Source organism: Rhinatrema bivittatum, chromosome 9, assembly GCF_901001135.1.
Source record: "Rhinatrema bivittatum chromosome 9, aRhiBiv1.1, whole genome shotgun sequence".
In the NCBI taxonomy this organism is placed as follows: domain Eukaryota; kingdom Metazoa; phylum Chordata; class Amphibia; order Gymnophiona; family Rhinatrematidae; genus Rhinatrema; species Rhinatrema bivittatum.
The window spans coordinates 166,518,131-166,536,052 of NC_042623.1; the positions used below are offsets into that span (position 1 = coordinate 166,518,131).

The 17,922-nt window shown below is 41.7% G+C and overlaps 1 protein-coding gene across 1 annotated transcript in view; it reads left to right on the plus strand.

Moving 5' to 3' along the window:
* CROCC2 (ciliary rootlet coiled-coil, rootletin family member 2) overlaps positions 1 to 17,922 on the plus strand; it is a 505,095-nt gene that overhangs the window by 70,810 nt on the left and 416,363 nt on the right. Inside the window, 1 exon segment of the mRNA XM_029616014.1 lies at positions 17,453 to 17,603. Within this exon segment, the coding sequence (XP_029471874.1) occupies positions 17,453 to 17,603 (151 nt within the window).

The window sequence follows — 17,922 nt, forward strand, 5'->3', positions numbered from 1 at the left end:
CTTGGGGGTTCATGTCAAGGATCATTCTTTCAGAACCATGGCAGCGTTGGTGGCCCATTTGTGAGCAGTTCCCGTGGAGGAGATCTGCAAAGCTGCAGTGTGAAGTTCTTACCACATATTTACATTGCACTATTATCTGGATAGGGATGGCCAACATGACATTAGGTTGAGCCAGTCTCTCCTTTAGAACCTGTTTGAGATGTAGAACCCAACTCTCCCAACTTAAGGCTCGTTTGGGTTCAGGCTGTCTCCCCCTCTGTTACCAACAGCACTGGGATTGTTAGGCCAGTTGGCATCTGGTTAGGTGTCTGTTGGTCCTCTTTTGTGTTGGGGAGCAGCCTATAGCTCAGGATTCACCCATGTATGAGGACTACCATCCTGCTTGTCCTCAGAGAAAGCAGAGTTGCTTACTTGTAACATGTGTTCTCTGAGGACAGCAGGATGTTAGTCCTCATGAAACCTATCTGCCACCCCGCAGAGTTGGGTTTCTCCTATTTTTTGTTTTAATTATAATTCCATGTTACAAGACTGGAGAGGGACCCCGTGTGGATGCGTGGTATAGGGCACGTGCCTAGTCAAAGTTCTAAAAACTTTGACATACGTTTTCCGCATTGGGGCTCCATCTGATCATCTCACCGATGTGTGAGGACTAACATCATGCTGTCCTCAGAGAACATCTGTTACAGATAAGCAACTCTGCTTTTTCCTCCACCTTTCTGTCAGTGGACTTGTTCAATATATGAATTGTAATTTTTTATCTTCACTATTATACTTTTTATTGTTATAGTATTCATATGTTGAATTTACTTTCTCAAGTTTATTGCATGACTTCATATTGGAAATTTGTGATTAATACAAAATTTTAAAAAAATAGATCTGTTTACTGATACTCCCAGGGATAGCAGTAGCTTTCTTTAGTCCAGTGTTTCCCAACCCTCTCCTGGAGGCACAGCTAAGTAGTCAAGTTTTCAGGCTAACAATAATGAATATACATGAGATAGATTTGCATACATTGGAGACCCAGGGTAAGCAAATCTATGTCATGCATATACATTGTGACAATCCTAAAACCTGACTGGTGGGTGTGCCTGCAGGAAAGGGTTTGGAAAAACTGCTTTAGCCTACCTGGCTAATGTTTTATAGACTATTTCTTCAGGAACTTGTCCAAACCTCTTTTAAACCCCACTATGCTATTCACCTTGACTATGTCTTCTGGAAACAGATTCCACAGTTTAATTGTGCACTGAACACCACCGATCATTTTACTAGCCACCCTCTGGACTGACTCCATCTGTTTTATATCCTTTTGAAGGTTTGATCTCCAGAATTATTCACAGTGTTCCCTATAAGGTCTCACCAGGGATGTATATAGAGTATTATCGTTTATTTTTTATCTGCTAACATTCCTCTCCCATGCACGCAAGCATCTTTCTGTTTTTCTCCATTGCCTTAGCCCCCTGTTTGGCTATCTTGAGATCATCAAATACGATCAACCCCAGATCCCACTCTTATTTTGTGTGTAGGATTTCACCCCTATACTGTACTGATCTCTTAGGGTTTGCAGCCCAAATGCAAAGCTCTGTTTTTTTTAGCATTAAATCTTAGCTGCCAGACTTTGACCAGGGGTTCCCAATCTTTTGAAGCGCATTGTTCTCTTTTCAACCTCCAAAACCTTTGCAGACCTCCACATGCTTCATTTAAATTTTTACATGCAGTTAAATGCCATACAAAATAGTGATTAATGTAATAACAAATAATGGAGGTAATTTTCAAAGTATTTACATGTGTAAATGTAATATACTAGCGTAACAGTTTTCAAAAGCCCATTTACGCGCTAAGCACCTGATTTTCAAAAGCATTTACATGCTTAAAATTTGGGTTTTACACGAGTAAATGCATGCCATATCTCACTTTCAAGTACAAGGCAAGTTAACCTGTTCAGCCCTAGCTGCCAGAAATGGCAGAGCATATCAGGACATAGGCTACTACCTGCCTGTCAGTTCAAGGATTGCAAGGGAAAGGAGGTCTTACTAGGGAAACAAAATATCTCAGTGCAAATAATAAATCTCAACAGGCACAAAAGATCCTTATTTTGCCATACCTTCACTTTAACCACACCATCCAAATGATCATTGGATCCCAGATGATTATCTACTATGATTTCAGAAAAACTCTGCCTTGGTAAGTATTGGTTCTAGTATCACCCTTTCCCATGTGGGTTCCATTACCAGTTGACAGAACAGTGCTCTCTGCAGAGAATCTAGAATCTTCCTGTATCTAGAAGACACTACAACAAGGATGTCCCAATCAACATCCAACAGATAGAAATCATCCACCAATAGCTCCTCCCCTTTCACAGCAATTTTGTAAATATCCTCCAATAAATCTCTGTTTCTTCTGCCTGCAATAGAGGTCTGTATTTTATACCAATATAAATAGATGTTATATTTTCTCTTTTTAAATTAACCCACAGTGCCTTTTCCTTACCTCATGATCTCTGCAGTTCTGTTGCTTAAATGGTATTTTTTTTTATAGTTTTAAGAAACTAAAGGGGTTTCTGTTTATACAAACATTTGGAAATTAAAATAGTTGCATTCTTTTTATCATCAGTTATTCCATCGTTTGAGCCTTATATGATGACAGAGACCAAAATATCTTTTAGAGGTATCATAACTGGCAATCAGTTGTGTTTTATTCATTGTTTAATGCTGGAATTGACAGGTGTAATGTAGTCTGTATTTATGAATGTTTTATTATGTAACCCATCTAGGATTATAGATAGTATGGGATAGAAATGGAGAAATTTAATCGTACTTGTTAATTTCTTTTCCTTAAGTTCTGCTAGACCAGTCCAGACAGGTGAGTTTACTCACCTAGTTTATGGAGAAAGAGGACACACCTTTTTCTGTGACATTACCACTGGTCATTAAGGGAGGTGCAGTCCAGGCACTTGACAGTTACCTTCTGTCAAAGCAGTTCAACAAAGTCCCTGAAACCCTCACTCCAATAATATTTAAACTGAAATGAGGGTGGGGAGACCACATCTAACAGCAACCTTTATGGAGGGATGGAGAAATAGGGAGAAGAAGGAGATACAGCTCAGATGATATAGAACAAAGTCAGTTTCGTCCTTAAGGAGGAGTATATAATCATTATACCTCCCTAAGGAAGCTTGGCTAGAAGAGAAAATGAGAGGTACAGTTTGGCAGCCTAGAGAACTCTCTAGAGACTTGGACTGGTGTAGCAGGACTCAAGGAAAGGAAATTAACTAGTAAGATTAAATTTCTCCTTCCTTATCATCCTGCTAGACCAAGCCAGGGAAGTGGGAAGTACTGAAGCCAAATTAGTCCAGGTGGGAAGAAAAAAGGGTTATTTTAAGAATGCTTGCTTCAAAAGTAGCATCTACCTTGGTTTGCAAGCCCAATGTGTATGTTTAACAAAGGAATGCAAGGACGACCAAGTAGCTGTCTTACACATATCTTCTGAGACACATGGCACCTGGGCCTTCATGGAATGAGCATGAAACATCTCTGGCTCCTGTCAGCCTTTCGGCAAGTAGGCCAAAGCAATTACCTTCTTAATCCATCTAGCCAGGATTAAAGGAGATTTCATTCTTACAAGGGTCACCAAACAACTCAAATAATCTGTCTATTATCAAAAAGGGATTTAGACCCTTCAGATACTTGAGAACCATGTGACGGATGTCTAAGAGATGGAGGCTGCTATCCTTACATTCCCTTGAAAGGTTGGAATGAATAGACTGTTTCAAATGAAAGGGCAACATTACCTTTAGTAAAAGGAAAGGAACCAGACAAAAGGCCCTGGGTCTCAAGTCGAGTCAAAATCATGGCCTTCAAGCTTTGAAGCCTTTCCAACATGGCCTTTATCCCTTTCCTCTTGAGGCCTGACGTGCAGGGGGAAACCATAAAGGGCATCTGAAATGGGAGCTGCAAACTCCAGAGCATATCCATTCTGTATAATGTCTAGGAACCACTGGTCCGACATGATGTGGATATACTCCCTGAAGAACCACGAAAGGCAATTCCACATTGGCACTACTTCAGAATGGACCTGCTGCTAACACCCCTGCAACCTCATTCCTTGGTTTCTTGGCCCCACAAAAAGGACTGACTCCTGCTACAGAAGTTACTACTTTGGGAAGGAGACTGCTTCCCCAGCCGGAAAGGGCAGATTCCAGAAATAACAACACTTTCTAGTGGCTCTTGTGTCTTTACAGGCTTTAGTTTTGGGAAGTAAATGACGGCAGAAAAAGACCCAAGTGGTCCAGCCAGTCTGCCCTGCAAGCTTTATTTATTTATTATTTCAATTCATCAATCAATTAATTAATTTTTTTAAAAAATTCTGTTAATGTAGTAACTGCCGCTCTGTGCGGGTTACCCCCATGCCTTCTGTCAATGGCAGCAACTGCTGCTTCGTGCAGGTTACCCCTTATCTTCATTTCCATCCATTAGCCACTAATTCTTTGCTTTATCTGGTCCAGGATCATCCCCTTCCCTCCTGTTCCCTGCAGGCTGCCTGAAAGGGAAAGGGCTGGAGCAGGAATCAGAGGGCTGTATTCCTCTGCCTGAGGTTCAGGGCACTGGTCAATACATTTGGGGCATGAGCTTCCTGGGCCCATGCCTAGTGATTCTGTGTGCATCCCAGAGAGGGATTGCAAGAGCTGAAGCAACTCCTGTATCTGAAATTTGTTAGCATAAGTACCATGGATGCAACCCATGCTGATGTGTTTTCACAGAAAATCTTTGTATTTAGGAATACCAAAACAGTATGTGGACTTTTACATGAACCAACAAGAAAGAACACTAAAATGCCTTGGCCTCTGAAGCTACAGTTTCCTGCTATTTGGAGGACCTCAAAGGCTAGTGCAGGGCATCAGCCTCCTACCCCCTCCCTCCCTGTTGTGAGCTGCCTTGCCAAAGGAAGCACCAGGAAGGGAGTTTCAATGGGATTTCTCCACAGCACCTTGCATTCACTTTAATCTGTCTATAACATACTTTTGATTGTTTTCTTAATTCTACAATATACTGTGGCAATGCTTTTCAAATAGCCCCCTACTAATCGCAAAGTCTGCACCATGGAGGTTGTACCTAATTTGAAGGATATATAGTTTGTGCATCCTTCCTTTGAAAATCACCAGGGATACAAAGTACTCATGGACTTTTGCCCCTGCTGCCTGTGCGAGTACAAATTTCTCTGCAAAATGATACACGTAGATTTGAGAGTACAATCTACATCACTTTACATTACTGATCCCGCCCAGAGCACAACCCTGGGAACACCTCCCCTAAATGCAGCTAAAAGCCTACAAATGAATAAACAGTGCGTATCCTTTACTTTTAGCTGCATTTGAGGAGGGTAGAGCAGTTTTCAAAACTGGCATTCTATCCGGGTGGGTATTTTTTTTTCAGCCGCATAAATCCCTTAGAACATTGCCCTCTATGGCGGTATTTAAAACCGCCCGCATTAGTGCAAAGTCAGTGGGTGCTTTTTACTCGTGGACTTTGCACTCGTTTTTATAGTGAAAGGATGTTGTGTACTTTTCCCTTTCAAAACGATTCCAGAAAAACTACCTGCACACATTTGCTAATCTGCGTGGATAGTTTTTTACAACCCAGCTTCATCCCCTGAAATGTCTTTCCCTATTGCCGGTAAAAGTGTGTGCCTAGAGGCCCTCTACATGTACTTTTACACACATCTAGTGTGGGCAAGTTTCTAGAAGCCTGTTTCTATAGCTAAAGCACTGTTTTACCTGCAGAAATGGCTTTCATAATGACCTTCTGTGGGGGTAATTTTTGTAACAGCATGTATAAATTTGGCGTCAAATGCATGTACGTTATACCAATTTTTCAAAAGGAAAGTACATGCACACTTGCCCTTTGAAAATGATCCCACCAAAACTACCCACACATTTACAGCTGCTAATTCGTGCACGGAAAGTTTTGGGGGGGAATGGGAAAGTACTGCGTGGCAGTGCAAACCCCCCCCCCCCCGGGAATACCCCTGCTCATTGTGAGTAAAGTACCTACATGCACACAGGGCTCACACGCGTACATTGACCCACATATTGTGCCGGCGATTTTATAGCTGGCCATTTCCGCAGGCAAAGCACCACTTTACCTGCAGAAGTGCCTTGTAAAATTACCCTCCCTGTGCGTATTTCTAATTTTCTGTACATTGAATAATGAGAGTAAAAAGATATTGCGGTAGTGGCAACGTTTGTTGATTTTGTGTGTGCAGATCCCGGGGAGTACCCTTGTGTTGTAAATCACAATATAAATTAAGTAGTAAAGTGAGAGGCTGGGATGACGTACAGCTGAGCACAGGGAGGTGCCTGTGTTTGACAAAAGCAGCTCTCCGTGGGCACCTGCACCCAACTGCCCCAATGAAGGCCTGGGGGGTCAGGTACAGGAATGCCACTAACGGATCTCAAACCAGACAACTGATCAGTGAAGAGTGTGTCTGCGGGGGCAGTTGTGTGTGTTGTGGGCAATGTCCTTGGAGAGTATTTTAAGGCACCCACTGCATAGCAGTATAAGACGTATCAGCTTTTACTTTATTTGGGAACAGAAGTGCAGGCTTCACCTGTTCAGGCGTGGCTAATTAGGCTCATAATTAAAGCTGAAACAACTAAGCAATAGGATTGAAAATATTCCCTGCTCCTTGTGCCCGTGGTAGTAAGACTCGCATACGGATCACACCAGGCAGTTTCTGGTGATTTGCTGCAGAAAGTAAAACTAGATGAGGAGTGGCCTAGTGGTTAGAGCAATGGGTTGTGAACCAGGTAAGCCTGCATTCAAACCTTGCTGCTGCTTCTTGTGACTTTGGACAAGTCACTTCGCTTTCCTTCACCTCAGGCACAAACTTTAGATTGTGAGCTCCCTGGCGACAAAGAACAGGAGCGTAATCTGCTTTGAACTGCCTGCAAATTCAGAATATAAATAAATAGGAGTTGCCAGCGGGTTGATGTCAGTTCTATAAAGAACATATTGAAGTGTTTCAGGTGACCTGATTAGTACCCTGTTGCATTCCTCCCGCTTGTCAATCCCTTCCAGGTGCTATGAACCTTATCTTTACAGCATGGCCACGCCCTGCCAACCTCTGGAGTAAGAGCCTGCACATTGACTTTCCAAGTCAAAGAGGAGCCTCTGTTCAGAGGAGCAGGACGTTAAAATTTAAACCAGGCTACAGAACGTGCTCAAGCTGAACTGAACCAGGCAAGCCTGCGGCAGGTGTTAAAATTTAGATTTTGATCCTACACTTGTGCAGGGCCAACTCCCCTGTCTGTAGTTTACTACTTCCTCAGCCACAGATCCATCTGCTACCCTGCCCTCCTAACTCTCAAGAGGGATTTTGTGACATGGAAAATGTGTCTGCTCTTCCTGTGGTTAGCAGGTAGGGAGCACAGTTTGCCACTGATGTTGGAGAATACTTGCATCATATCACTTACTGCCGCATTTGACACTAGAGGGTGCTGCTGCAGCAGCCCTGTATTCAGAATTCACATTAAGAGGCCTTTGGGCTAAACAGTTTTCCCATAGGCCCAAAATGAGAAAAAAAAACCTTCAGTAGATCTGAATCCCTTTCTTCCTGTGATCAAAAAGCACAGGGAAATGGGGAAAGATGCCATTTAGTCCCATCTGCTTTGGTATTCTTTGCAAGAATCGGAGAACTGTGCCCAAGGATATGAATTTAAAACCAGCAGCATGCCTTGCAGCTGTTCGTACACCTTCTAGAGATGAAAGGTTTGGCTTACAGCCAGATCTTGTCAGTTCATGCCTTTGTAGAGTTTGAGTTTTTATTTGGACTAAGAAACATGAAAATAAATTATTATAATATATGTACTGGAAGACAGATTAACAGGTGTCACACATGGTGTGTTCTTAGATATAAGCCTGAATTTTTCATGATTACCATTAGACACCTGTTAACATTGCTAGAGTCCAAGAGCAGAATACAAAACGGAAGAACTGGAAATCCTAGAGACTCCAGAAAGATTTAGAAGGCAGGGGCTGAAAAATGCAGGAGAATCCAGTGGCTGACTGGCCCAGTGGCTCAGTGATAGTGCTGTGCAGAAGGTCCCTGGTTTGATTCCAGGATCACATCTTCTGCACCTCAGGTTGACTGGGTCTGGGGCTGCTGTGAAAGCAGCATTCACAGCCCTGGGGGGATAGGGACTTGTGATCATCAATGAGGGCGATACTTGATGGCCAGATTTAGAACCCCTGGTCTTGGGTTCTGGAAGGCACCCTGGTGCATGGCTCCTGGCCGGATTAGGACAGTGGGAGGGAGGGCCTATTAAATTAGGGGGAAAAAACTCCCCAGGTAGATGCGAATGAAGGCTCATGGAGCCAGGATCCTAGCACCGGTTCTAACTGAGTTGGAAGAAAATTGAGAAAGGAGGAACCACGGGGAAAGAAAAAAAGTGAAATTGCTGAAATTTTAGTAAAAAGGGCTGAAAATGCGCAATGAAACCTTGACAAAATATGGGGGCTGAATGTTCTATAAAATATTGGAGCCATTGAAGGCGTAGATGTGGCAAAGCTCAAATGACTAGCTGTGACTGTTGGCTGTATTTGCTTCTGAATTGCAGGTCCCCAGAACCAGGCAGAGCTCTGGAGTCTCAATGCGTGGATGAGACGATGTTGCAAGGAAGAGGGATTCAGTTCTGTAAGGAACTGGGGAATCTTTTGGGGAAGGGGGAGTCTCTTCCGAAGGGATGGGCTCCACCTTAACCAGGGTGGAACCAGACTGCTGGCGCTAACCTTTAAAAAGAAGACAGAGCAGCTTTTAAACTAGAACAAAGGGGAAAACCGACAGTTGCTCAGCAGCGCATGGTTTGGAGGGAGGTATCTTCAAAGGATACTAATAATGCATTAGAATTAGGGCATCCCGACAGTGAGGTTCCAATAATAAGAAAAGTAGTCCAAGTGCCTGTATCTAAAAACTCACCTGAGCTAAAAAAATTCTAACTTATCCCTATCAATTAAAAAGCAGAATGAAAATACAAACGAAAAACAAACTTTGAAATGTTTGTATGCTAATGCCAGAAGTCTAAGAAGTAAGATGGGAGAATTAGAATGTATAGCAGTGAATGATGACATAGACTTAATTGGCATCTCAGAGACATGGTGGAAGGAGGACAACCAATAGGACAGTGCTATACCGGGGTACAAATTATATCACAATGACAGAGAGGAGCACCTGGGAGGCGGTGTAGCGCTTTATGTCTGGGATGGCATAGAGTCCTGCACGAGACTAAATGCACGAGACTAAATGCACAATCGAATCTTTATGGGTAGAAATCCCTTGGGGAAGACTATAGTGATAGGAGTATACTACCGTCCACCTGGTTAAGATGGTGAGACGGACAGAGAAATTAGGGAAGCTAACCAAATCGGTAGTGCAGTAATAATGGGAGATTTCAATTACCCCAACATTGGCTGGATAAATGTATCATTGGTACATGCTAGAAAGATAAAATTCCCGGATGGAATAAATGACAGTTTTATGGAGCAATTGGTTCAGGAACTGACAAGAGACAGAGCAATTTTAGATCTAATTCTCAGTGGAGCACAGTGAGTTCAGTGAGGGAAAGATCATTGTCTCTGGCAGGGCCTAAGATGTGGAATTCACTCCCTCTTGATATCCGCACAGAGTCAAATATTAATAGCTTTAGGAAACTGATAAAAACCTGGCTATTTGAACAGGCATTCAACCAAGCTAATTGATGTCTAACTGGATTCCCTGTTCAGAATATGTATTTATCGTTTCATTTATTATACTAATATTATTTTATTTTATTTTAGGTTGTTTTTCTTTTTTGAAATAATAAGATTTTATTTTTAAGTTATTTTATTACATAATATGAGTCATTGAAGTTTAGTTTTATGGATAGGTAATAATTTTAGTATTTAGGTTTGACATTTTTTAACTTTAGAACTATGGATTAATGGTAGGGTATTATGTTTCATTTTATGTATTGTTAGGTTTAATAGTATTCTCTGTTTTTGCTATACTGAATTCTGTTATTGTAAACTGACATGAAATTAATTTGAAGATCGGTATATAAAACTGACTAAATAAATAAAATAGATAAATAAATAAATATAGGTGGTGGGGCCGCTTGGCAATAGTGAGCATAATATGATCAAATTTGAATTAATGATTGGAAGGGGGAAAGTAAGCAAATCCACGGCTCTCGTGCTAAACTTTCGAAAGGGGATAAAATGAGAAAAACAATTAGAAAAAACTGAAAGGAGCAGCTACAAAGGTAAAAAGTGTGCAAGAGGCGTAGTCATTGTTAAAAAATACCATCCTAGAAGCACAGTCCAGATGTATTCCACACATTAAGAAAGGTGGAAAGAAGGCAAAACTATTACCAGCATGGTTAAAAGGGGAGGTGAAAGAAGCTATTTTAGCCAAAAGATCTTCATTCAAAAATTGGAAGAAGGATCCAACAGAAGAAAATAGGATAATGCATAAGCCTTGGCAAATTAAATGTAAGACATTGATACGACAGGCTAAGAGAGAATTTGAAAAGAAGTTGGCTGTAGAGGCAAAAACTCACAGTAAAAACTTTTTAAAATATATCCGAAGCAGAAAGCCTGTGAGGGAGTCAGTTGGACCTTTAGATGATCGAGGGGTTAAAGGGGCACTTAGAGAAGATAAGGCCATCGCGGAAAGATTAAATGATTTCTTTGCTTCGGTGTTTACTGAAGAGGATGTTGGGGAGGTACCCGTACTGGAGAAGGTTTTCATGGGTAATGATTCAGGTGGACTGAACCAAATCACGGTGAACCTAGAAGATGTGGTAGGCCTGATTGACAAACTGAAGAGCAGTAAATCACCTGGACCAGATGGTATACACCCCAGGGTTCTGAAGGAATTCAAAAATGAAATTTCAGACCTATTGGTAAAAATTTGTAAACTATCATTAAAATCATCCGTTGTACCTGAAAACTGGAGGGTGGCTAATGTAACCCCAATATTTAAAAAGGGCTCCAGGGGCGATCCAGGAAACTGCAGATTGGTTAGCCTGACTTCAGTGCCAGGAAAAATAGTGGAAAGTGTTCTAAATATCTAAATCACAGAACATATAGAAAGACATAGTTTAATGGAACAAAGTCAGCATGGCTTTACCGAAGGTAAGTCTTGCCTCACAAATCTGCTTCACTTTTTTAAAGGAGTTAATCAACATGTAGATAAAGGTGAACTGGTAGATGTAGTGTATTTGGTTTTTCAGAAGGTGTTTCACAATGTTCCTCATGAGAGGCTGCTAGGAAAGTAAAAAATCATGGGATAGGTGGCGATGTCCTTTCGTGGATTACAAACTGGCTAAAAGACAGGAAACAGAGAGTAGGATTAAATGGACAGTTGTCTCAGTGGAAGGGAGTGGGCAGTGGAGTGCCTCAGGGATCTGTATTGGGACCCTTACTTTTTAATATATTTATAAATGATCTGGAAAGAAATACGACGAGTGAGGTAATAAAATTTGCAGATGATACAAAATTGTTCAGAGTAGTTAAATCACAAGCAGATTGTGATAAATTGCAGGAAGACCTTGTGAGACTGGAAAATTGGGAATCAAAATGGCAGATGAAATTTAATGTGGATAAGTGCAAGGTGATGCATATAGGGAAAAATAACCCATGCTATAGTTACACAATGTTAGGTTCCATATTAGGAGCTACCACCCAAGAAAGAGATCAAGGTGTCATAGTGGATAACACATTGAAATTGTTGGTTCAGTGTGCTGCAGCAGTCAAAAAAGCAAGCAGAATGTTGGGAATTATTAGAACGGGAACGGTGAATAAAACGGAAAATGTTATAATGCCTCTGTATCGCTCCATGGTGAGACCGCACCTTGAATACTGTGTTCAATTCTGGTCGCTGCATCTAAAAAAAGATATAGTTGTGATGGAGAAGATACAGAGAAGGGAGACCAAAATGATAAGGGGAATGGAACAGCTCCCCTATGAGGAAAGACTAAAGAGGTTAGGACTCTTCAGCTTGGAGAAGAGACGGCTGAGGGGGGATATGATAGAGGTGTTTAAAATCATGAGAGGTCTAGAATGGGTAAATGTGAATCGGTTATTTACTCTTTCGGATAATAGAAAGACTAGGGGGCACTCCATGAAGTTAGCATGTGGCATATTTAAAACTAATCGGAGAAAGTTCTTTTTCACTCAATGCACAATTAAACTCTGGAATTTGTTGCCAGAGGATGTGGTTAATGCAGTTAGTGTAGCTATGTTTAAAAAAGGATTGGATACGTTTTTGGAGGAGAAGTCCATTACCTGCTATTAATTAAGTTGACTTAGAAAATAGCCACTGCTATTACTAGTAACAGTATCATGGATTAGACTTAGTTTTTGGGTACTTGCCAGGTTCTTATGGCCTGGATTGGCCACTGTTGGAAACAGGATGCTGGGCTTGATGGACCCTTGTTCTGACCCAGTATGGCATTTTCTTATGTTCTTAATATAAATGCTTCGGAGCCGGGAAAAAGGTTTGTTTGCTAACCCTGCTCCACTACTATAGCAACCCATGATGCACTGTCCTCCTGAAGTCCTGACACTTGTCTCCCATGCTACCCTGAGACACTGAATTTTCTTCTAGATATTTTCACCACCTCTTTTATTCAGCATCTTATCATGGTGTGAAATCTCAGAATTGTTTTTGACACTAGTGCATCTTTTACAAAACAGATAAAGCCTGTAATTAGAAGTTTGTTTTACAAGCTGTGCGTGCTTAGGGAGGTCAAGTCATATCTGAATCCTGATAATTTCCATACTGTGATACAATCTCTGATTATATCTGGTCTCGACTACTGTAATGTGATATATTTAGGTCTTCCTAATTTTCTATAAGAGCATTGCAAGTTATCCAGAACTCAGCTGCATACCATTATGAATATATTTCTCCGATCTTGTATGCCTTACATTGGCTTCCAGTTGAACGGTGTGTGAAGTTTAAAATCCTATCTTTAATCCATAAGGTGTTGATTAGGGATGCGGACAATGTATCAGTGTGTTGTTGACACTTTAAAGGCATGCATGAAATCTAAGATCTAGTGGTCAGCGCCTATTTGTTGTGCCTACACTCAGTTTAGTGGAGCTGTCTGAATCCAGTGTGAGGTTATTTTAGCTATGGAATCGGCTATCTGAGTCCCTTGTTTTAAGAACATTGTATTTTAGAAGGCATTTGAGCTTCTCCAAGGCAATAAAGATTGCCTGAGATGTTGCTTTGTTCATTTATACTTTTATTTTTTTATGTTTGTTGTATTTATTTTACGTTTGGTTTTATGATTTATGTACGTTTCTTGTAAGCTGCTTAGGATGATGAGATAACGCAGCATAGAAATGTCATAAATAAATAAATAAAACAAATGGTCCTTGATATCTTGGAGGTCAATCCATAGTTTGAAAGTATATTTGTAATTGACTCTTCACAATCATCACATCTGTTAAAGTGCTCCTAAAGTGTAAAAGTTGTGCTTTTGGAGTTTCTCCATTCCCTCCCGCAGCTCGTGTTCTCCACACACATCAGCTGTCTGAATCGTGCAGAACGCCATAAAAATACAGAGCACTATGACGTTCAAACAGCTGACCAACGAACCGTGTGGGCCGCAGCAAGAAGAGCAGAGGCGCCGGCCACTACAAGGGGAGTGGCTACATTGGGAAGTAGGGCGAAAGCTGTGGTGCAGCTGCACCAAAGAGGGTCACCTTCACCCCACTTGTTATGCTCTACTCCTCAAGAAGGGAGGAGTTAGCAATCTGTTATGAATCGGCTCCTGTGGAAGGAGGAGTTAGCAATCTGTTATGCTCTACTCCTCAAGAAGGGAGGAGTTAGCAATCTGTTATGATCAGCTCCTGTAGAGGGAGTAGTAAACAGTCTGTTAGGTTTTTAGACTACGGAGTAGCAATCTGTTATGAATCTGTTGCTGAAGACTCCTGATGGGGAAGGAGTAGCAATCTGTTACCAGTGGAGTGCTTGGAGAGGGCTCTCAGCTGTAGCAGAATGTAGATAGATGGATCCTTGGGCCAATGGCAGATGACTGCGCCCCCAGGAGGATATCCTGAGAGGGACCACCGGCTAGGCTTGGGTATGGAGACAGATAGAGATAATTCTTTTATTAGACAGGTTAGTAGAACCACCAGAGGTGGCAGTAGTGAGCTGATATGCCCGGCAGGGCTGAAGTCCCTCAGGTACTGGAACAGCGATCCCAGGGTTGCTGAGCTGTAGAGAAACTATAGATAGTGACTAGACAGGGTATGCTGTGTTCATAGCCAGAACTGGATGACAAAACTCACATAAGGTCTCAAGAAAGCTCAGGAGCTGGAAAGGTTTAGGCCCTCGAGGAGCGAGTACCTGGTTCCAGGGAAAGCTCTGAGAGAGCGATGGTAACTCACAAAAGTCTTTATCTGCGATAGCTTCCAGGCAGTAGAGAATCTTCAGAGTGTTTCAGGAACATGGGCCCTCGAAGAGCGAGTACCGGTTCCTATCTACAATCTGAAATAAAGAAAAGAAACCGAGGCCCCCGAGGGGCGGGTACCCCTGGTAAGTCCGAGGAGGCAGAGTAGCTTGGGAGTAAAGCCGAAGCAATCCCCTTGCTAACTCGATTCGTTAGCAAATACTGAGACCTTTTATATTGGAAGCGGATGACGTCATCTCAGGGGGACGCCCCCGAGGTTCGCGCCCTTGCTGGTACATCAATCGAAGCGCGCGCCCTACGTCATCAGGCAACATGGCTGATCCGCAGCGTCGAGCCAGTCCGGGGACGCTGGAGGGAGACGACAAGAAGACGTCACGGCAGCTAACCGTCCATTAGACCCGGAGGGAGTCGCCACAGAGGTAAAGAGGGCGGAGTGAGGGCGTCAAGCAGCGATGGACGCAACACCACCCCACCCCAACAAAGCTGACCAGCTCGATATCAAGCTGCGCCATGACCGCTACAGACTGAAACCACACGTGATAAAAGATGCTATGTGCCCTTATCCATTTATGCTCCAATAAACTGATGAAGGTGACTTCCTGCATTGTCCCTCCCGATGCAGTCATGGTGAAACACGGTCTCGTGTCAGGGGGACTGTACACTGTTTGAACTACTGTCTTTTCTGGAGCTTCTTTTGAATAAAGCAAAAAAAAAAATGTTTTTATTTGAATTTTTGAAACAGCTTGACTCTTTGGCTACATACTTACCCGATGTATCATATAGCGCCTGATAATCCATACTATACCTCGTAAATTCAGAAGTAACATGAGGAAATATTCTTCCCTGGGAAGAGTCTCCCAATGGGTGGTGGTGCACGTAAATGCAATCCTGGAATTCAAGAAAGCATGGGACAGTCATAGAAGGTCCTTAAATGGTAGGAAGCAAGGGTACAGCTGGAGATCATGTAGAGTCTGCATTATTGCAGTTTGAAGGGGAAGCGGGCAGACTAGATGGGCCCCTGTGGTTTTTTTCTGCTGTCATATTCTATATAGCAGACTGTCATAACATAATAATATATCATGTTATGATAATAAATCTTGGTACAGTTTCGTGTTACCTTCATAAGGCATGATAATGAATGTAAGTTATGGCACAAAAACAATAAATGTAGATATGATAACAGAGTGATGTATCTCAGTGGAATAATATCAGTCATGCTGTGACAGTGATAAATTATGGTATAGTAAGTCTCTTTTCATGACTTAATAAGTAATAGAATGATAATGCCAGTCACAGTTTTATAATGATGAATAGAGAATGCTGATAGCACAGCTTGTGGTGTGATAACAGTAAATCATGGTTTGATGATATTAGTTGTAACATGATAACAATAGGCAACGGTGTTTCAAGTTTTCACTGGCATTTTTCCCATTGAAATAACTAGTACATTTGCAGTGATAAATCTGGAGTAATTCTTGCATTATTTTTACATTGCCAACTGAGTGAACAGAAAGGAAACAGTTCAAAATTCAGAGGACATTTTTTTTTCTGTGGAATCAAATTGAATTGTCTTAGAAACTGCCTTAAGCAAGTTTAGGATTGATAGGAACAGTCTAAGCCCGAGCTGGCAGACCAGTTGCGACCATGAGTTACAAAAAATCCTTTTGTCTTCTCTGAAAGAAATAGAAGCTGAGAATCGTAGTATATTTAAGTGCCTAAAAGCAACAAGATGAAGGAAAAATAGAATTTAAAATCAAACTTTTCTTTAGTATGTGTGCTCTACATGAATGCTGAAACTTTAACACTAGAAGGGCAAATGTGCATGGGTGAAATCAGGCCGCTCTTATTTGGGGATCTGCATTTAAACAGTATATTAAGCAAACTTCTCCTACCAGCACCATATCAGGGCTAACATCTCATGAAATCCAGTCAGGTTTATCATTTTTATCTATCAATAAATAAGCAACTTTAAGTAATGTGTTTTTCAGTATCTAGTTTGAAAAAGAAAGATTAACGCCTGCCACAGGTTTGCCTGGTTCGGTTCAGCTTGTGCATTTTCTGCAGTCTGGTTTAAATTTTTTGTAAAATGTATCTGAGTAAGTAGTCGCCTGTGTAAAATCAGGTAGGTGGAGACTTCTGCTCATGTAAAGTGACCTATATCCTACGTGCATATGTGCTGTGGTGATCCTTGTCTACAATAGTGTTAGTAGTCATTCCTTACAATAATCAGAATAAAGGTTGTAGTCATGCCTAACTGCAGTTATATTATCTAATAAAAAGTCCCTGTTACTCATTTTACTACAGATTCCACTGCAGCCTACCAGTGGTCAAAAAAATGATGGTAACAAAGAAGATAGAGAAAATATGCTGGACCAACATCTCTGCAGGATCCATGTTTAACATGCAACTCACCTGAACTAGCAAAGGGAAATAGTTCCTTCTTGCATCCCCTGCTCCATGGACCCACTTCCAACTCTCTAACTGTTCTCTCCTTTAGATCTTAGAGGACAAAGATCCCTAGTCCACTGAATTAGCTCTGTCAATGGTACCTCACTCTCTATCTGTCCTCGGTGTCCATCTATCAGCTAGATTATAAGATTCACAGAGCAGGAACTGTCTCTTACGTGAATCTGTACAGCGCTGCAAATACCTTATAGTGCTATACAAATGTTTAGTAGAAGCAGAGGGAGTTGCTGCAGAAAAATTAGGGGCCTTTATTATATATTACAATATGAAACCGGTAGGTTATGAAACATTAGTGATAGCAAAATGATGTCGTGGTATGATATGACAATGCCAGTCATATGACAAAGACAAGTCATGATATGACAACACTAGCCACAGTTTGGCAATAATAATCCATGCTTTGGTAAAGCAAGTCATACTATGACAGTAGTAAGGCCTAGATTGGTCCAACAATGATACATTTGACCACAGAATGATGCTCTAATGTAATAATGCCAGCCATAGTTTGATGAAGCCTCTTTTGCATTTTAGAGGCTCGAAGACACGGTACTGAACCCTGAAGCTGCCAAAGAAGACAAAACACTGACTGTCCGAGGTGTGGGAGAGAGGGGGGCACTCACACCCATCCCTGCTCGAATCCGGCAGATCATTACTGGGAGCCTGAACGAAGAGGGACTGCAAGGTACAGAAACCAATGCATCCCCTTGATTCTCCATGAATAACATGGCACGGAGCAGCTCTGTATTTCAGCAAGAGAGATTTTACAGCTCTTGGAAGAAAAATTTCAGTGGGATTGCTTTGCTTTTATCCATTTGCTGTTGTTTTATCTTTCACTTCTTGGAAGGATGAGAAGCCAGGCTTAGGATTAGTAAGAGAGAGAGAATAAGAGACAGAGCAGAGGTAGAAGAGAGACAGCAAAAAAATGTACACAGTTAGAGCAGAGTCTGAGAGTGGCACATAAACACTGACAAAAGTGAGGCTGAAACAAGAAAGATAAATCA